Source organism: Apium graveolens, chromosome 4, assembly GCF_009905375.1.
Source record: "Apium graveolens cultivar Ventura chromosome 4, ASM990537v1, whole genome shotgun sequence".
Lineage (NCBI taxonomy): Eukaryota > Viridiplantae > Streptophyta > Magnoliopsida > Apiales > Apiaceae > Apium > Apium graveolens.
Genome location: NC_133650.1, coordinates 66,740,533 through 66,759,768, shown reverse-complemented (window position 1 = coordinate 66,759,768; position 19,236 = coordinate 66,740,533). Strand labels below are relative to the sequence as shown.

The 19,236-nt window shown below is 37.5% G+C and overlaps 1 protein-coding gene across 1 annotated transcript; it reads right to left on the bottom strand.

Annotated features, from left to right (window-relative positions):
• Positions 1 to 2,080: 2,080 nt before the first annotated feature.
• Positions 2,081 to 3,256, bottom strand: LOC141716763 (BAG family molecular chaperone regulator 2-like). The gene is made up of 2 exons (XM_074518948.1): positions 2,901 to 3,256; positions 2,081 to 2,651 (listed from the first exon to the last, which is right to left on the bottom strand). Exons 1-2 carry the CDS (start codon positions 3,163 to 3,165, stop codon positions 2,413 to 2,415), a joined length of 504 nt encoding a protein of 167 aa, XP_074375049.1. The 5' UTR covers positions 3,166 to 3,256; the 3' UTR covers positions 2,081 to 2,412.
• Positions 3,257 to 19,236: the final 15,980 nt, after the last annotated feature.

Here is a 19,236-nt window from a genome sequence, read left to right as displayed (position 1 = left end):
CTCTTATGAAGCGACGGTGGATCTTGAGATTTAGAACTTTCCATGCTAGCATAGGTTCATGTAAGAGTATGCATGATTAGTGGGTAACTCTAACCGTTTTAATTACCCTATGTAATCAAAAGGAATAACTTGTGCTTAAATCGTTATGTTGTCAATTTCTGTAGACATATAGGGACTCAACATAATTGATGCCTATTCAACTTCTATCTTAATTGTGGATGCTTGGTAGAATGGTATTAGTACAATGAAAGTTGGCTTTTATCAGTTTCGTGTTATTCGATTAATATCATCACCGTTGCATGCTAAGGGTAATAACAATGACTATTGAAGGAAGTAGTAATGAAGTTGTGATCTCATGAGTGTTTTAATATTGTTAATTCAAGTGTTAATTAAGTGTTTAAATTAAGTGTTTAATTCTAGTAGTTAATTGTAGTTAATAATTAGTTAATCAAATTTAAGTGTTATTGTTTTAACATTGAGAAGTAATCATACACTGGTGAGTGAGTTTAATTGAACATAATTAGTCTGAGTCTCTGTGGGAACGAACTAGAAAGTATTATATATTACTTGCCAACGCGTATACTTGCGTGTGTTATTAGCGCGTATTTTCGCCCTAACAACAATCACTACCCACATCAACATTTGAAAAGTTACGGAATAATATTGGCATGCGGAGATTGAGAAACTTGCGACAATAAGATGTCAAAGCGTGAGATATTACATTCAGGGGGAGACTATACTCTTTTTCCTTCGTCAAGGTTTTTATCCAATTAGATTTTTCCTTGCAAGGTTTTCACGAGGCAGTTAATCTCTGTAGTAAACTCGTATTTGACAATCAAAGATGAGTGTCATAATATGATACAATAATGATTGTCAAAACTTAATCAAGAACACTCATAAGTCTTATCGAGGAAGTCTATCAAAACTTATCGAGGAAGGCTTGCGCAGCTTCTTAGAGAAGAAACTTAGTAAGGAAGAATTGTAAAATTTATTAAGGAAGTCTTACGAAACTTACTAGTGAAGATCTACGATAATTATCAAAAACTACTTCGATAGCATCCTTAGTAAGACTTGTCAACCAACCTCTATAAGTAGAAACTTCGGTTATTGAAATCAGATACAATGAAATATATTAAAATACAATTCTTTCTTCAACTTTTATTCTTTCTATATATACAACTATTAAGTTATTTATAATCAAGTAATTCAAAATATACAACATGTCATTTACAACCGGATTAACATTTATTAAGTTATGTACTCTCTTTGTTCATGTGAACCACTTTATCTTTTTTAATTTCTTAAAAAAAATTAACCTCACATTGATAGTATTTATTTAAAATTATTACAATCACACGTCAATTTCATATAGTTACTTTAATATTTATTATTTCTTTTTGTAGTTTAAATTAAAGTGAATTATTAATTTGTTAAAAAGCGTGCCAGTGAAACCATCTCATGAGACGGAATGAGTACAACTCTCTCCGGACCGATATATAGATTGTTTGACTATTTTCACTTATTTTTAAAGGTTTTGAAAATATAGTAGAAATTAACAAATTTCCCCTTCTTTTTATGAATTAAGTTATATATGTTAAATTTTAATAAAAAAAAACATTGAGAAAAGTTGATTTTTATTACATTTTCAAAAATCTTAGAAGTGGAAATATCAAATGATCTGTACAATGGAGCTGATAGAAAGAGGATTACACGGAAAGAAATGAGTGTCAAGCAAGAGACAGTGGCCCAAAGTTTAATGGTCTCTTTATCTGAATAATACAGCATACTATTTTCAAAACGGGCATTTAAATATTTTTGTCCAAGTACTTCTATTGTAAAAACATTGTTGTGGTATTCAAATTCATGACTAACCACTCATAATTGGTAGTTGAAGCACAGGGATAAGGCTTAGTCTCCTGTTAGGTTAGCTAATTCACAACAACTGACTTTTGGTTTTAGTCACCAGAATAGTTTACTCAATTTGATATTTGATTATTTTATTAAAGTAAACAAATTTAAGAAGAGGGTTACCCTTCTTAATTTAATTACTATTTAACCAAAAAATGATAATGCAAATCTGCAAACAGCCATTCATGACTCATTGACATTTAAAAACCTCGTATCAAAATGACTTGAATAAAAGCTAATCAGATGATGAGCTGATATATAAACTTAGCATTTAGCCAAACTAATCAAAATGACACTGACTTGCATCACCTTAATTACACATGAAATAGAAGTACATTAATACAACTTCTAGTAATTAATCTAGCCACTTAAATTAATACAAGATTCTTCTAATCCACATTTCTTGAATCCCCGATCTTCTTCTTTCTTCTTTTTTAATTAAGATAAGAAGCTCTAGCCATGGTTAGTAGATAAAGACAAAACAAGCATTATTAACCTACATGATTAGACAGTAATGGTTTGGTAAGCTGGTGGAGGCCCAATGGGTCGTACCCGACCCGTCAACCCGAGAAGCTTCTTCTCCTCCTTGATAGCCGGGTCTTCAAGCAACAACACTTTGTCCTTGTCTCGTACTCCAACCATGTGAAGATGGTCTTCATCTTCTCTTTCTTTTCCTTTGAACAAGATTCTCTGCTCTTTTGGCTCCAAACTTGTTATTACCGCTAATATCATCTTTAATTCCCCTGTAAAAAATTTAATAACTAAAATCAGATTCAATTATCACTAGCTATTTAGCGTTATATAGTATACATGTTTGTTACAAGGACCGGACAGTTACACATCATGCACACATTACGACCAGACCTGAACCCTTGACATCTCGTAAATTATTCTCGTGAAATCTTATATGTATTGTAAGAGAGATCGATCATGAATAGCATGAAGCAAGCTAGACTTGTTTAAAAAGGAATGAAGTAGAGATAATTAATTACCAAAAGTGGAAGTTGATTGGATAGAAACATCATGGCATTGAGAAACGGTTGATACTTTAACAACAATAATTTCATCACCGGAGCTATCTGTTGATGCACAAGAAGAATCTCTCTTTTGGACAAGCATGCCACCGGGACGAAGCTCCCATTTGATTTCACCCACAGGCATGGAAGCGCCTTTGCCGCTATTGCTACCGCCGTTGTCGGCTCCACGTAGTTTAGATGAGTTGCTTCTGAAAAACCTCTTTGATCTCAACTTGATCATTTTGTTGTGTAAATGTGTTTTTTTAGTTTTGAGTGTTTTGTGTTGTCACAAAAGCTCAAAGTTATGAAGAGGAAGTTGATACTGATACTTGAGGATGGTAGATAAATTATATAGGAGTGGTGACATGCCTAAACGACAATACAGGGCACAATATAATAATTATGTTTGTTTTCATGTATACGAAATTATATTGATAATATTAAAAAACTTAAGTTACTGAGCATTATATCCTTATATATAATTAGAGTAAAAGCAGATCATAATATGATACGGTAAGGCATGGTTTGGTCGTCACAGTCCTACTAACACTTAAACAACTAAACCTACAAAATAATATGCTGGCAAAACAAAGTAACACCTAACTAGCATAGTAATATTTGAAATCACATACTCAATAGTTCTAGAAGAAAATTTCTATTAATTTGTTAATTTCTTTTCATTAAAGTTAAACTTTTAAAATTTGAAAAAAATAATACGGTTTCTTAAAAATAAATGTATTATATATCATAAATAATATGATATTATCATTTCTAATAAATAAATATTAACTAGAATGTTTTATAAAAATAGATTAAAATAAATAACATAATTTATGTTAAATGCAAGTGAAAATAATGTAATAAATAAAAAATAAGAATATCAAATCAAAAGTAATGTATTAAATTCAGTAACACCATTTAAAAATAATAATAATACATGGAATATAAATTATTAAATAATCAATTACATTGTTTATGTTTACGCATATTGAAAGTATAATACAAGTAAAAATATAACACAAAATTAAATTTTAAGTATTAAATAAAAATTATTATTAATACAATCGAAAGTAATGTATTAAATTCGATAACACCATTTAAAAATAATATTAATGCAAGTGAAAATAATTTATTAAATAATCAATTATATCATTCATGTTTATACTAAAAATATGCATATGAATAATTAAAAATCAAAATCATTAAATATAATCATACAGAAATTAAAAACCATTCACTTAATTTTTTTTTATAAAAACTAAAAAAAACACCAAAAAACACATAAAAAATTAATAAAATCCCGTGCATTACACGGGTATAAAGCTAGTAGTTATAATTGATAATAACATTTAAATATGGAGTTTTAAAATATCAAACTCAAAATTAAGATGAAAATGTCCGCAAGGTTGACTCGGTTGATTAGAAAGGAGATAATTATTTTTTTGATCACAGGTTCCAATCCTACGGGAGGAGAATTTATAATTATGTCTCATGAGACACAGAATATGCCGCTTAAATGCGGTTTACTTAGTTCACGTAGTTTGCAGTGCGCACACAAAAAGTAACTACTGCGGGTTATCTACGATATAAAAAAAAAGAAATTAAGATGAAAATATGTACCAAATAAATATGAGTTCATTACGTACTTATAGAAAAACGAACCATGTTAAAAATTAAACAAATTTAATTAAATAGATAAATCTTGTACAATTATATAGTTCAATAAATCGGACCCAAAATTTGAAATAGTAGAGATTAATTAAATTACATAATTGTAATTAAAATTTGAATTTTGGCAGTATTTTATTTCGCGTAAAAAATCAAAATATCTATTATTTGATGATAAACATCCAAAAGACTGAACTCCAGAATATTTTGTCTGCCCAAAATTCTCGCTGAACACGCATGTGAAAAATGTGTATTCACTTTTTAAAATAAAAACAAAGGACAAAGATTAATAAAATGCAAATTTACTTTTGGGGTCTCTAACAAACGTTTGTTAGGGATGTTTTATGTAACAAACAGATTTTTTACCATCCTATCTCTTGAGAGTAAATATTTAAAACAGTTAGCGACAAGATATTTGATCCAAAATTTTCGCTTAATACGCAATTTTCTTGGGAATAAATATCTAAAACACTAACGACAAGATATTTCGTACAAAATTTCCGCCGAATACGCATCTGAAAATGCGTGTTCATTTTTTCAAATAATAATAATAAAGGACAAAGATTAATGGAATGCATATTAATTTTTGGGGACAATCTCTGGCAAATGTTTGTTATGGATAAGAGTCTTATGTAACAAACAGATTTTTATCCGTTGGATGGTTAATGATTAAAAAAAATAGCTACAGGGATCACAAATATTGTCTGCGATCCGTAGAAACTACCTTATTGCCCTATGTTCATAAAATGCGGACATTATCTGTGGTTGAAACTTGAAATTGTACGTTAATTTCCATTTTCACTTAGCAAATAAAAGTCTATTTTAGGTCATAATCGCAGACAATGTCCGCGATCTATTAACATGGAAAAAAGTAATTTCATTGGAATGCGGACAATATATGCACTTCCTATAACAATTTTTTTGAATTATAGTCATCCAACGGCTGAAAAGTTATTTGTTGTATGATGGCTCCCTGACAAATTATTGCCCAGGACCATCTCCCTTACTTTTGCATAAATATACATTCTCCTAGAGCTTATTCCTTCAAGGGAGCCGGTTCTTAACAACGGTTTGTCATGAACATTTTACACAACAAGCGATTTTTCTGCCATTGGATCAACTATCCAACGATACTTATTGAAAAAATATGCGATACCAACCGTGTACATTGTTCGCGGTCTAAGAAATTTTTAATATCAACACTTGACAATGTCAGCGGTCCCCGGGTTTGATCAGCTGTATCGATTTCAATAAAAATTTATTATTATTATTTCTATTTATTTTTCATTAAAAAATATTATTATTTTATATATTTATTTATTATGCAGTTAAAGTTGATTTGTTTTTGTTTAAATTTTGAAATTCACATTTTTCTATTATAGGTTGGAACTACTAAAATAAAAATTTAATAAGCTCACTAATAATAAAATAATACAAACAAAATTTATATTATCATTTGTACTATGAGTTTTTATCTGTTTCCTAGCATCAACAAAATGTAAGTTGATTTATATTGCTTAAATTATAATTAAAATATAGTTATATTTTTTTGCTCCCTGATATCTTTTTTAGATATTTTCTATTTCTAAATATTTGAATTAGATTTGTTCTATAATCTCTTGTCCTAACTATTAGTAAACCAAACAAATTTCAAAGTAGAAAATAGGATCACACCTTTAAAAAATAATTTTCAATTTCATTTGTAATTTTTTTACTTATTGTTAAGTAAAAAAAAATGAATTTGTGATATTAATCAAATATATAAACTTTCAATATTTTGATATTAATATTGTAATGTAGATTATTCCAATAAGATGACAAAAAATAATAACACGAAATTTTTTAAAATTAATAATAAATAATGAGAAAAATGTACTAGTACAAATATTTAAATGGTTGACAATAAATTATTATTTGAATTATATGTAAGTTTTCTTCGAATTCAGTCGAGTTCGAGCCCCATTTCAAACTAAACAAGCCGACTTCCGGATGAAGGATCAAAGGTCCGTTCGACCGTTTTATATTCGAGCTTATTTTGGTATTTTGGATAAGTCGGTTTATTTATTACCCAAGCGTAATGCGTTGAAGAAAAGAAACGAGAAAAGAGAGGAAGATATGAATAAGATTGGGGGCCACTTGGGGGCTAAGTTTTTCTTGTGCCGATTTCATGGGGGCTGTTGCACATGGGGGGCAGGGAGAAGGGGGACGGTTATTAGTGTTTTTAATTAAACACGCTTTGCTTGATTAAAGGGTCTAAAAGCATTGTCGGCTGGTCGTTTACTTCTTTCAAATATTTCAAACAAATTGTGTACAGAAGTATTGCAACTTTTATGGACTTCTCACGATAGATTGAGTGAGAAAAAGTGATCAGTTGTGATAAACGGGACTTGACCTAATGATTATATTTTTACAATACTTTCTTCCGTCCTTGAATATAAGTTATCACATTTATAAAAAAAAAATATTTCTAAATATTTTTCATTTCAATACCCTTTATAAATTTTATTCTATCTATATTTTTATATGTCTAGTTTCATTTCGGTGGTTGATTTCATATTTAATCGTAAATGATTATAACTCACCCTTAAATATAATATTTAGGGGCAAACACAAAAATAAAGTAAAAAGTTAAATATTATTTTAATGGAGTATTTGTGTGCTTTATAAATTTGAGACTATTTTTAAGAAATTGTTGAATTAAAATTTATTTGTACCTGTCAAATGTTGATAAAATATATGGTAGAAGTGATCGCGATCCGATTTGGTTCGGTTAATATGTTAAACCGGAATCAAACCGCATTATTGTGGTTTTGAAAAAATTTAAACAAACTCGAACCTCCTAACCCGATGATAGGGATAAATAAATTATGATAGTATAATTAAATACTGCCAGGTATGGGCTGCTAGCCCAATAAATAGATATACGATACTCAAACCAGAAAGGTTAAAGCTGATGGACCAGTTCAGGCCTGATGGAATAAAAAAAAGGCCCAAAGGCCCTGATTATTAATTAATTTCGTAATTAATTAATAAGGGAGAAATCAGATGTTGAAAAGAGTCCCGATAAGGATATAAATCCTTAGAGATTAGCCTCAAGGGGACCTAAAAAGATAAGGAATCAGCTTCCTACTTCCTAGGACTCCTAAGTCTATCCTAATTCAGAGGCTTGTCCACCAAGTCTCCTATACCAAGTCCAATTCAAGGACTCCCACATCTATATAAGGGGTCTCACCCCACAAATCAGAACTACGTTTTTTGACTTGATCCTTGGCAATCAGCAAGGTACGTAGGCATCTTGTTAAGGCAGATTGAGTCACGAAACACAAGAGCAGTCAAATCGAGCCTTGGAGCTCACGTTCCTTAGTATTAAATACAGCAATTATATATAGTAGTTTTAATCCATAACATTTGGCGCCGTCTGTGGGAAAAACGGAACAACAACCATGGCGAGAACACGGAGAACAACCAGCACTCTGGAGGAGGGAACACCATCAGGGACAACCCAGGTGATTTCATCAACCGTGGAGGTTCCTCCCCATTCAACTTATGCATCTACTCAGGGGGAAGCTCAGACAGGGGCAACTCATCCTCAGCCACAAGGGACAACTCCCCCGACTATTCAAGGTACGAATCCTCAAGTTCAACAAATACATATACCTGTGAATTCTCGACCCGTCGGGTATGAATATTCAACTATTGTTACTACTAACCCCCCTTATGGGATGCCCCTTCACCCTGAGGTTGGAGGAAGTGGATATGCTGGGCGAAACGAAGCACGAGGGCGGTCGCCCCCCTATATACGAGGTTTGGATCCTATCCCTGAGGATCGGGAATTTTCTGGTCCATACACTGAGAGAGACTCCGAATCTTCGGATGATGAAGTAGCCCCGAGAAGGAGGCGTCCTGGAAAAGAGCCAATGGCCGATGGAAGGCAACGCCCCCAAAGCACCCCAGGGGCGAATCCCCAAGAAGTGCAGGAAAAGATCAGGGCTCATGAGGCTGAAATCCAAAGGCTGAGGCGTGATTTGGAGGCTCACCAAGCCACCAGACCCCACATACCTCCTAGGGGGAGAAATCCTCCTCCTATCATAGACCTGGATGGTCCGGTAAGAAGAAGGGCTGCTGTCCCAAGAACTGATCCAAGCAATCTCCTTCCCCTTGGAGATCCTGATGATCCAACTCCACCCTTCACAGAAGAGATAATGAATGCCCATATCTCAAGAAAATTCAAGATGCCCACTATCAAAGCTTATGATGGCACGGGAGACCCCGCTAATCATGTTAGGACATTCTCTAATGCACTGCTGCTGCAACCCGTGAATGATGCTATAAAATGTCGGGCCTTCCCTCAAACCCTGTCGGGTATGGCTCAAAGATGGTACAGTCGCCTACCCCCAAATTCTATTGGATCATTCAGAGAATTAAGTCAGGCTTTTATTAAGCAATTCATCAGTGGAAGAGTCCATGAGAAAAGTTCAGCATCTCTTATGAGTCTTGTGCAGGGAGCTAAAGAATCCTTAAGAGATTACCTAAATCGTTTTACAAAGGAGGCTTTAAAAGTCCCAGACCTTGATGATAAGGTAGCCATGATAGCACTGCAACAAGGAACTAGGGATGAGTTTTTCAAGATGTCTTTGGCCAAACGACCCCCTGAGAGCATGTTGCAGCTCCAAGAGAGGGCAGGGAAGTATATCAAGGTTGAAGAAAGTATGAGGAAGACCGTAGTAAGTAATGAGCCCACTGGAGGCAAGAAACGAAAAACTGATTTGGAGTATATCGCTAAGGATAAATATCCTAGAACTGAACAAAACCCTGATTCAACCCCCAAGAAGGGAGGACCTGGGCAAAAGTTCACTGAATACGCTAAGCTGAATGCTCCCAGAAGTCAGATTTTGATGGAGATTGAGAAAGACAGAGATATTCGCTGGCCTAAGCCCTTGAAGACTGATCCCGCCAAGCTAGATAAGGGCAAGTATTGCAGGTTTCACAAAGATGTTGGCCATGACACCGATGAGTGTAGGCAGTTGAAAGATGAAATTGAGTTTTTGATTCGAAAAGGAAGATTGAACAAGTATACTGGAGATGGAGGAGACAGAAATAATAATGGAAGGAAGAACTTTGAAGATCGTAGGAGGGACCAAGATGATCAGGGGCGGAATCCCCAACCTAGAGGACCAGTTATAAACACCATTTATGGAGGGCCGAGACCTCGAGGGCCTGTGATAAACACGATCTTTGGAGGTCCAACTGCTGCTGGATTGTCCAAAAATTCCAGAAAGGCATATACTAGAGAGGTTATGCATATTGTTGGAGAAGCCCCGAAGAGGGCCAGGACAGAAGTAATATTGGCTTTTGATGATTCCGACCTAGAGGGTGTGAAGTTTCCCCATGACGACCCGCTGGTCATAACGCCGATAATAGGAAATAGCCCGGTTAAGAGGGTCCTTGTGGATAATGGTGCTTCTGTGGATATCTTGCTCCACGACACCTTTCTAAGGATGGGGTATAACGACTCCCAGTTGACACCAACCGACATGCCGATATATGGATTTGCTGGAGTAGAATGTCCTGTGGAAGGGATAATTAAATTGCCAACCACCATAGGTACGGAGCCAAGGCAAGCAACGCAGATGCTGGATTTTGTGGTGGTAAAGGCTAGTTCAACTTATAATGCTATCATGGGGAGAACAGGGATACATGCCTTCAAGGCAGTCCCCTCTTCCTACCATTCAGTCATGAAGTTTCCCACCCGAAACGGGATTGGAGAAGAGAGAGGAGATCAAAAAATGGCTAGAAGCTGTTATGTGGCCTCTTTGAGGGCAGATGGAGTCGGGGGGCAGGTTCTTCCTATTGAAGATATGGATGTTCGAGAAAATGATGAGAATAGAGGAAGGCCAGCAGAAGAATTGGTTTCGGTTCCTTTAGATCCCAAGAATCCTGAGAGGATGACTTTCATTGGAGCTACATTAGAGGAGCCCCTTAGAGGGAAGTTAGTGAAATTTTTGCAAGAAAATAGTGATGTGTTTGCATGGTCAGCAGCTGATATGCCAGGCATAGACCCGGAGTTAATTACCCACAAGTTAAACGTGGATCCAAGCCGGAAGACAGTGAAACAAAAGAAAAGAAATTTTGCCCCGGAAAGACAAGAGGCTATAAAGCAGGAAGTGGAAAAGCTCTTAGAGGCTGGTTTCATTGAGGAGATTCAATTTCCGGAGTGGTTAGCAAACCCTGTAATGGTGAAGAAGGCTAATGGAAAGTGGAGGATGTGTATAGACTTCACCGATCTGAATGATGCATGCCCCAAAGACTGTTTTCCGCTGCCTAGAATTGATACTTTGATTGATGCCACCGCTGGACATGAGATGCTGAGTTTCATGGATGGGTTTAGCGGATACAACCAGATCAAAATGCATAAGGATGACATTCCAAAGGTATCATTTATCACTGACTTTGGTGTTTATTGTTATCTTGTTATGGCGTTTGGTCTCAAGAATGCAGGAGCCACCTATCAAAGGTTGGTGAATAAAATTTTTAAGGATCTTATTGGGAAGACTATGGAAGTCTATGTTGATGACATGCTAGTCAAGAGTCTAGTAAAGACTGATCATATAACCCATTTGAGGGAAGCTTTTGAGGTCCTGAGGTACCACAAGATGATGTTGAATCCCACGAAGTGTGCTTTCGGAGTAGGATCTGGAAAATTCTTGGGATTGATGGTCTCAAAAAGGGGAATTGAGGCTAACCCCGATAAAATAAAGGCAATCCTGGACATGGAACCCCCAAAAACTGTCAAGGATGTTCAGAAACTCACAGGAAGGGTTGCTGCGCTAGGACGATTCATCTCCAAGTCAGGAGACAAGTGCTTGTCATTCTTCAAGTCATTAAAGAACATTAAAGACTTTGTATGGAGTGAGGAAAATCAGAAGGCATTTGAAGAGTTAAAGAAGTATATGGGCCAGGCCCCGTTGTTGGCCAAGCCAGTTCTGGGTGAAGTTTTATTCTTGTACTTGGCTGTTTCAGAAAGCGCCTTGAGCGCGGTGTTGGTTAAGGAGGAACTGAAAGTCCAGAAACCCGTATACTATGTCAGCAAAATTTTGCATGGTGCTGAGTTGAATTATTCAGCCATTGAGAAATTCGCTTTAGCCTTGGTAATGGCTTCAAGAAAGCTGCGTCCTTATTTTCAAGCTCACCAAATTGAAGTGCTAACAAATCAGCCACTGAGAAATATCATTCACAGTCCCAAGGCAAGTGGGAGACTGATTAAGTGGGCAATAGAGTTGGGAGAGTTCGATCTCAAGTATAAGCCACGTATGGCCATAAAAGCCCAGGCACTAGCTGACTTCGTGGTGGAATGTACCATACCCAACCAAGAAGTCGGGGGGCAGGAAGATACCACACCTCAAGACAAGGGAGTCGACAATGGGGACAAGGAGAAAGAATATTGGGTTCTCTATTTTGATGGAGCATCAAAAACAAATTCCAGTGGAGCAGGGTTGGTTTTGCAAAGCCCTGATGGATTCTTAATTGAGTATGCCATGAAGCTAGACTTCCCAACCACAAACAATGAGGCAGAGTATGAAGCCCTGATTGCTGGCCTTGGTCTAGCTGGGACACTTAGAGTCAAAAACTTAAAGGTCCGTGGAGACTCGAAGTTGATCATATCTCAGGTAAAGGGAGAATTTGAAGCAAGGGATGATACGATGGCAAAGTATGTTCGCCTAGTAAGGGCTGTGATGACCCAATTTAATGAATGCCATGTTGAACACATTCCAAGGGAAGAAAATGCTAAAGCAGATGCGCTATCAAAGTTTGCTTCATCTGAGATTGAAGAAAGTTCAGGAAGTGTGTACTTCCGTGTTTTGAAGACACGAAGCATAGATGTTAAGCTTGTGGCTCCCGTAGGCTTGGGGACGTCATGGATTGATCCCATCAAGGCTCACATTCAGACCGGTTGGTTGCCAAGCGATACAATTGAGGCACGGAAGTTAACTGTTCGAGCACTAAGGTACTCTTTGATAGATGGGATTCTATATAAAAGATCTTTCGTGGTTCCTTACTTGAGGTGTCTCAGGCCCGATGAGGCACGCTTAGCTCTTGAGGAAGTGCATGGAGGTATTTGTGGGCAACACTTGGGGGGCAGGGCCTTGGCTCATAAGATAACTCGTTTAGGCTTCTATTGGACAGAAATGATGGCTGATGCCAAAGAATATGTAAAGAAGTGTGATCGTTGTCAGAAGCATGCACCAGTCGCCAGACAACCCCCCGAGATGCTGACCTCTATCAACTCACCTATTCCCTTTGCTATGTGGGGGATGGATATTCTAGGGCCTTTTCCTATGGCCACAGCACAAAGGAAGTTTCTGATTGTAACCATTGATTATTTCACCAAGTGGATCGAAGCCAAACCTTTGGCCAAAATCACAACTAAGCAGGTTGCACAATTCCTGTGGGAAAACATTATGTGCCGATATGGAATTCCCCGTATCCTCGTCACTGACAATGGAACACAATTCAACAACGAGGAATTCAAGAAGTATTGCGAAGAAAATGAAATTGAGTTACGGTTCACCTCTGTGGCTCACCCGCAAGCCAATGGGCAAGCGGAGGTAGCAAATCGGATAATCCTGGATGGACTAAAGAAGAGGATCGAAAAGTCAAGAAATAACTGGGTGGATGAGATACTTCCCATATTGTGGGCCTATAGGACTACCTGTAGAGTCACGACAAATGCAACTCCTTTCATGTTGGCATATGGGGCGGAAGCAGTAGTTCCCGTGGAGATATCACATTCTTCTCCAAGGATTCAGGCTTTTGATGAAAAAGAAAATGAGGAAGGGCAGAAGTTAGCCCTGGATTTAATCGATGAAGTGCGAGATAAAGCACACGCAAAGATAGTAGAATATCAGAAAAAGGCTTCATTCTACTACAACCTAAGGGTTAAAGAGAGGTTTTTCAAACAAGGTGACGTAGTCTTGAGAAAAATAGAGGCTTCTGGTGTCGGACAGAAAGGAAAGCTTGCCCCAAATTGGGAAGGGCCGTATAGAGTCAAGAGCGTTCAGGGTAGAGGAACCTACAAGCTGGAGACTATGGATGGTTTTGAAGTCCCGAGAACCTGGCACGCACAAAACCTGAAGGTTTACTACGTGTGAGATGGTCGAAGTACGATTCTCACTCGTCAGGATGGCGAGTAGGTTGAAAAGCACCTTGAAGCTTTGCTTGCTTAGGATTTATATGTTTTAGTTTTATTACGAAATTTATTAAGACTTGTGTAAGGGACGAATCCCAGACAATTTTATGAAATTCATAAGTTCTTCAAAGTATGTTTGTGGCCTAACAAATAAAAATCAAATGCATGGATGCAAGCATAAAAGGTGATAAATGAAATAGATCTGATAGATGTTACAAAAGTTTGATAAATAAAGTCTCGAAAATAAAAAAAGCCACGCAGGGCTGAAAAAGCTCTAAGGAGCTGAAGTACCCTCGGCATCCATATCATCGTCCTCTCCACTCTCGCTGGATGTCTCTGTCGTCTCGGAGGAGGAGGAAGAGCTGTCGTCCTCAGCAGGTCTGGAAGAAGACTCGGGAGGAGGAAGGAGTGGATCCTGAGGAACATGGTCTGAGACAACTACTCGGGTACGAAACCTCTGTAGCAAAGCCTCGTCATCAGGGCAGATATAGTCCGCCGGGTTAATATCAGGACAAGCCTCGTTCACGGTCCCAAGGGCCGTGTCCCAACTAGTCCTAAAAAACTCGGGAAAGACTGAATCATCCCTAATCCTCATAGATTGGGCAAACTCCTCCGAGTCCAGATAGTTGTCTATAGCCTTATCCTTATCCGCCCGAAGTACCACCAGCTCGGCGTTAGACTCTCCGAGTTCTTCCTCCTTGCGCTTGAGCTTCTTCTCCAGGGTAGCATACTTCTTCTGCTGCCTCCTGAGGGCATTATCGGCCTTATCAGAAGCCCGCTTCCATGATTCGGCTTGCCTCACAGCGCCTTGAAAGTAGGCGTTAGACTGAAACAAAACAATTAACAAAGTATAAGGCAAGAAAGTGCTACAAGAACGAGAAATAAGTTTAAAAAAGAGAAGGCATACCGAAGCCAGAGATTGGGCTCCCATGAGCTTAATCCTCTCAAGGTCAGGGGTGGCCACCACATCAGTAAAGTCCTTTGGAGTCACGCTATGGTAGGACCAATCCCAAGCATGCTTCGTGGAACCAACCACGGTATCCCCTCGGCGGAATCCCCAGAGAGGCTGAAAGGCGCCTGTAGCAGCAGCAGCAGGGGCAGCAGCAGTGATAGGAGCATTATGGCCCTCAGCTCCTTCAGTTGAAGCCTCCCCCATAGGCTCCTTGTGCTTTCTCAAGAAGATAGGCTCTGTCGCCTTTCCTCGGGTGTCTAGGCCTGCTAACCGAGCTTTCTTCATCCTAGCTGTTTCCTCGACCAAGGGGACATTGTCCTCGTTAATCTCCTTAGCAGCTGAAACAAAGCAAAAGACAAAATAAGTGATGTTAATAATGCGTGAAATAAAGAAAAATTGAGAAGGGAAGAGAAATACCCTGTTGAGAAACAGAGGATAGTCCCACATGAATCAGGGAAAACTCTTCTAAAAGAGTCCAGCTGGTGGTGGTGCCATCATCCTGAGTGAGCCCATTGTAAATGATAGTTTCTTCAGGAGTTAAGTGAATGGATTTGAGGCTACCATCACTGACCTTCCCGAAGGAAGATCGAAAGAGCGTGCCCCAGTCGCCATTCTCCCAACGTAACCCAACGAAACTATTCCTCCAATTTGGATTATTATCAGGAATAGAGGCGCTATTAAAGATATGTTTGCTTTTGGGCCTTTGTTTGACATAAACCCAGCCACAAATATTGGAAGAACTATTGTAACATTGAAAGACTTTCCTAAAAACGGCTACAGAAAGAGGAAAGCCCTCCCTAAGACAACAAACCATAAAACATAGAATATTCCTCCAGGCGTTTGGAGGAAGCTGACACGGGTTGATTTGTAAGTCAGCCAAAAGATGAGGGATAAAAGGATGGAAAGGGAACCTAAGCCCAGCATTAAGGGCGTCGGTGTAGATGAAGAGAGTATCGGGCCTCCAGTGGCAAGTACGGTCACCACCAGAGACTGGAACTAGTCTAAAGGGGGGAAGGACGTTATAACGAGCATTTAGTTTATTGAAATCTATGTTATGCCAAGTATTACAGTGATTAAAGGAGTCGAGATGTGCAGTGGAAGGATATTCATCCCCCCTAGTATTAATCATATCAATTAAAGACATATATGAAGAGCGGATCTCGATATCCTTACCTCGTTTTGAAGCCGAGGCTATCTTGGCCGCCCTCTCGGAACTCTTGTCAGCCATCTAGTAAAGACTGGAAAAGACTTGGGAGGAGGAAGGAGTGGATTTGAGAGAGGAGAAGATTAGGAAGTTTGAGATGAAGAGAAATGAAATGAGAGGTGTGAAGAAGCACACTCTCATCCCACCTATATATAGGAGAAATAAGTGGATAATGGGCCTTAAAAAGCCCATTTTGGCCCAAAGTAAGGAATATTCTGGAATGTTCTACAAGGAATTGAAAGAATTAAGGGAAACTTTCTAGAAAAATCCAGAAACATTTGGAAATTCCATAAAAACCTTGAAAATTCCAGAAGGTTCTAAAATTTTTTTTTAGACCAGCCCCAGAATTATTGGGCCTGTGGGTACAAGAAGCCCAGATTCAGAAAAAGGCCCAGATTGGAAAGACATGAACTAGCCCAGGCCCAAAGAAGCCCAGTTAATTAAAGAATTAGGGCCCAAATGCAAAACCCAGATAAACCCAGATACATTCCTAATCCAAAGAGTTGAGGTCGAAATTCTGTCGACAAGGGCTAAAGAAAATGGTTATTTCGACCAGAATTTAAACCTATTCGACCAAGAATTATATAGAGATCCTGACCGAAAATCCTGATCCTCTTTTCTTAACCCTGAGAAGATTGTCGACCAGAAAGCAAGGCCAAATCCTGGTCGAATGGATCCTGCCCGAATTTCTATCGACCTGGGCAACCAAGGGAAGTTAATTCGGTCAAAACTAGGACTCCTGACCGAAAATCCTGACCGAAATTGAAATTTCCTACTCGAAAATTTTCTGCTCGAAAACTGTAAAAAAAAAAAAAAAAAAAGGAAGGGGTGAAAATCCTGGCCGAAAATCGACCAGGATTCCTGATCGAATAGAACCTGCTCGAAATTCAGTCGACCAAGGCATACTGAAGGTTAATTCGACCAGGATCCTGGCCGAATGGATTCCTGGTCGAAATCTGTATAAAAAAAAAAAAAGGAAATTCCTTAAATAATTTCTGAAAAATGTTAATATTTTCAGAAAATTAAGGAATAAATCCAGAAAATTAAGGATAAATCCCAGAAATTGGGGAAAAATCCAGAAATTAAGGATAAATCCCAGAAAATTAGGGAAAAATCCAGAAAATTAGGGAAAATCCAAGAAAATTAGGGAAAAATCCAGAAAATTAGGATAAATCCCAGAATATTAGGGAAAAATCCAGAAATTAAGGATAAATCCCAGAAAATTAAGGATAAATCCCAGAAATTAGGGAAAAATCCAGAAATTAAGGATAAATCCCAGAAAATTAGGGAAAAATCCAGAAAATTAGGGAAAATCCCAGAAAATTAGGGAAAAATCCAGAAAATTAGGATAAATCCCAGAATATTAGGGAAAAATCCAGAAATTAAGGATAAATCCCAGAAAATTAGGGAAAAATCCAGAAAATTAGGGAAAATCCCAGAAAATTAGGGAAAAATCCAGAAAATTAGGGAAAATCCCAGAAAATTAGGGAAAAATTCTTGGAAATTAAGATAATTCCTGAATAAAAGGAAGATTCATTGTAAATGTGTAGGTCGCTCCACACTTTACGCAAAAACAAAACCCTGTAAGGGAACGAGTAGATTTAACTTCTGCGAAACTTAATCAATGTTTCTCAAAAGTTGGGGGGCAAATGATAGGGATAAATAAATTATGATAGTATAATTAAATACTGCCAGGTATGGGCTGCTAGGCCCAATAAATAGTTATACGATACTCAAACCAGAAAGGTTAAAGCTGATGGACCAGTTCAGGCCTGATGGAATAAAAAAAAGGCCCAAAGGCCCTGATTATTAATTAATTTCGTAATTAATTAATAAGGGAGAAATCAGATGTTGAAAAGAGTCCCGATAAGGATATAAATCCTTAGAGATTAGCCTCAAGGGGACCTAAAAAGATAAGGAATCAGCTTCCTACTTCCTAGGACTCCTAAGTCTATCCTAATTCAGAGGCTTGTCCACCAAGTCTCCTATACCAAGTCCAATTCAAGGACTCCCACATCTATATAAGGGGTCTCACCCCACAAATCAGAACTACGTTTTTTGACTTGATCCTTGGCAATCAGCAAGGTACGTAGGCATCTTGTTAAGGCAGATTGAGTCACGAAACACAAGAGCAGTCAAATCGAGCCTTGGAGCTCACGTTCCTTAGTATTAAATACAGCAATTATATATAGTAGTTTTAATCCATAACACCCGATAACCTCCTAACCCGATAAAACCAAACCATTCGGTTCGGTTTTATTTGATTCTGTTTGGCGGATTTTGTCAATTTATAATATTTCTTATTAGTGAAATCGGAAAATAAAGTAACATTTCTTATTTCTTTTTTTTTGTTAAGCAACATTTTTTCTATCTAAATTTTCCTTCTTGCAATTTAAATAATTAATAATATATTTATGTTATTCTTTCATAATAAAATATGCCACTCGTATTACTTATAAATAACTTACATCTAATAACATGTTGATCAATTAATTGTAATAATAAATATTTAATATAAAAAAATAAAAAAATCTTCAACATTATTTTAAAAGGAAAGCAATACACAATCTATTGCATAATAAAAATCTTAAATGTTTTGTCATTAGGGATGCTAATCGGGTCGGTCGAAACGGGTTTAGCAAAAACCAAACCCGAACCCGATTTTTTTGGTCAAACCCGAACCCGGAAAAATCTGAAGCACTAAACCCAAACCCGAATCCATCGGGTTTTGTTCGTGTTCGGGTGCGGTTCGGGTTCGGGTTTATAGATCTCTACCATATTGCATCTTAATTTGCACAAACTCTAGTGAAAGATTACTAGAATCTAATTTGAGCAAAGTGCTCATAAATATGAAGATATTAAACTTTTTTGTCGTTAAATAAGAGGGTGTTGATTGGAATTTATGACACTTTAATGCTCTAATAAGCTTTGGATTGGTGTATTTGTACTCAAGTTGTTAAGTGTTTTAACGTGTTTTCTAGTGTTTTTGCATTTCAGACACTAATCTATGAATCAGGTGAATTAGCATTATTTTGGTGCTAATATGGTGTCTAGGTGGTGCTGGAATAAAAGCTCGTTGAAGCTGACTCGAAGCTACAGGATAGAGAAAAAGAAAAGAAGTTATTTCTGGCAGAAGCCCAGCGCGCCCGCGCTAAACAAGCACGCGGACGCGCCGAAGTACAGAAAGCCAGCACGCTCGCTCTGATGAAGCGCACGGCCGCGCCGTGTCGGGATAATAAAATCCTGATTCTATTACAATTCTATTTTCTGAACTACTGGGTTGATTGGACTGCTATATATT

What these genes read in the sequence shown, in the direction of transcription:
- LOC141716763 (XM_074518948.1), bottom strand. Translation starts at nt 3,165, where the DNA reads ATGATCAAGTTGAGATCAAAGAGGTTTTTCAGAAGCAACTCATCTAAA. An exon ending in CCAATCAACTTCCACTTTTG is followed by an intron (nt 2,652 to 2,900) that starts GTAATTAATTAT and finishes AATTTTTTACAG; the next exon opens with GGGAATTAAAGATGATATTA.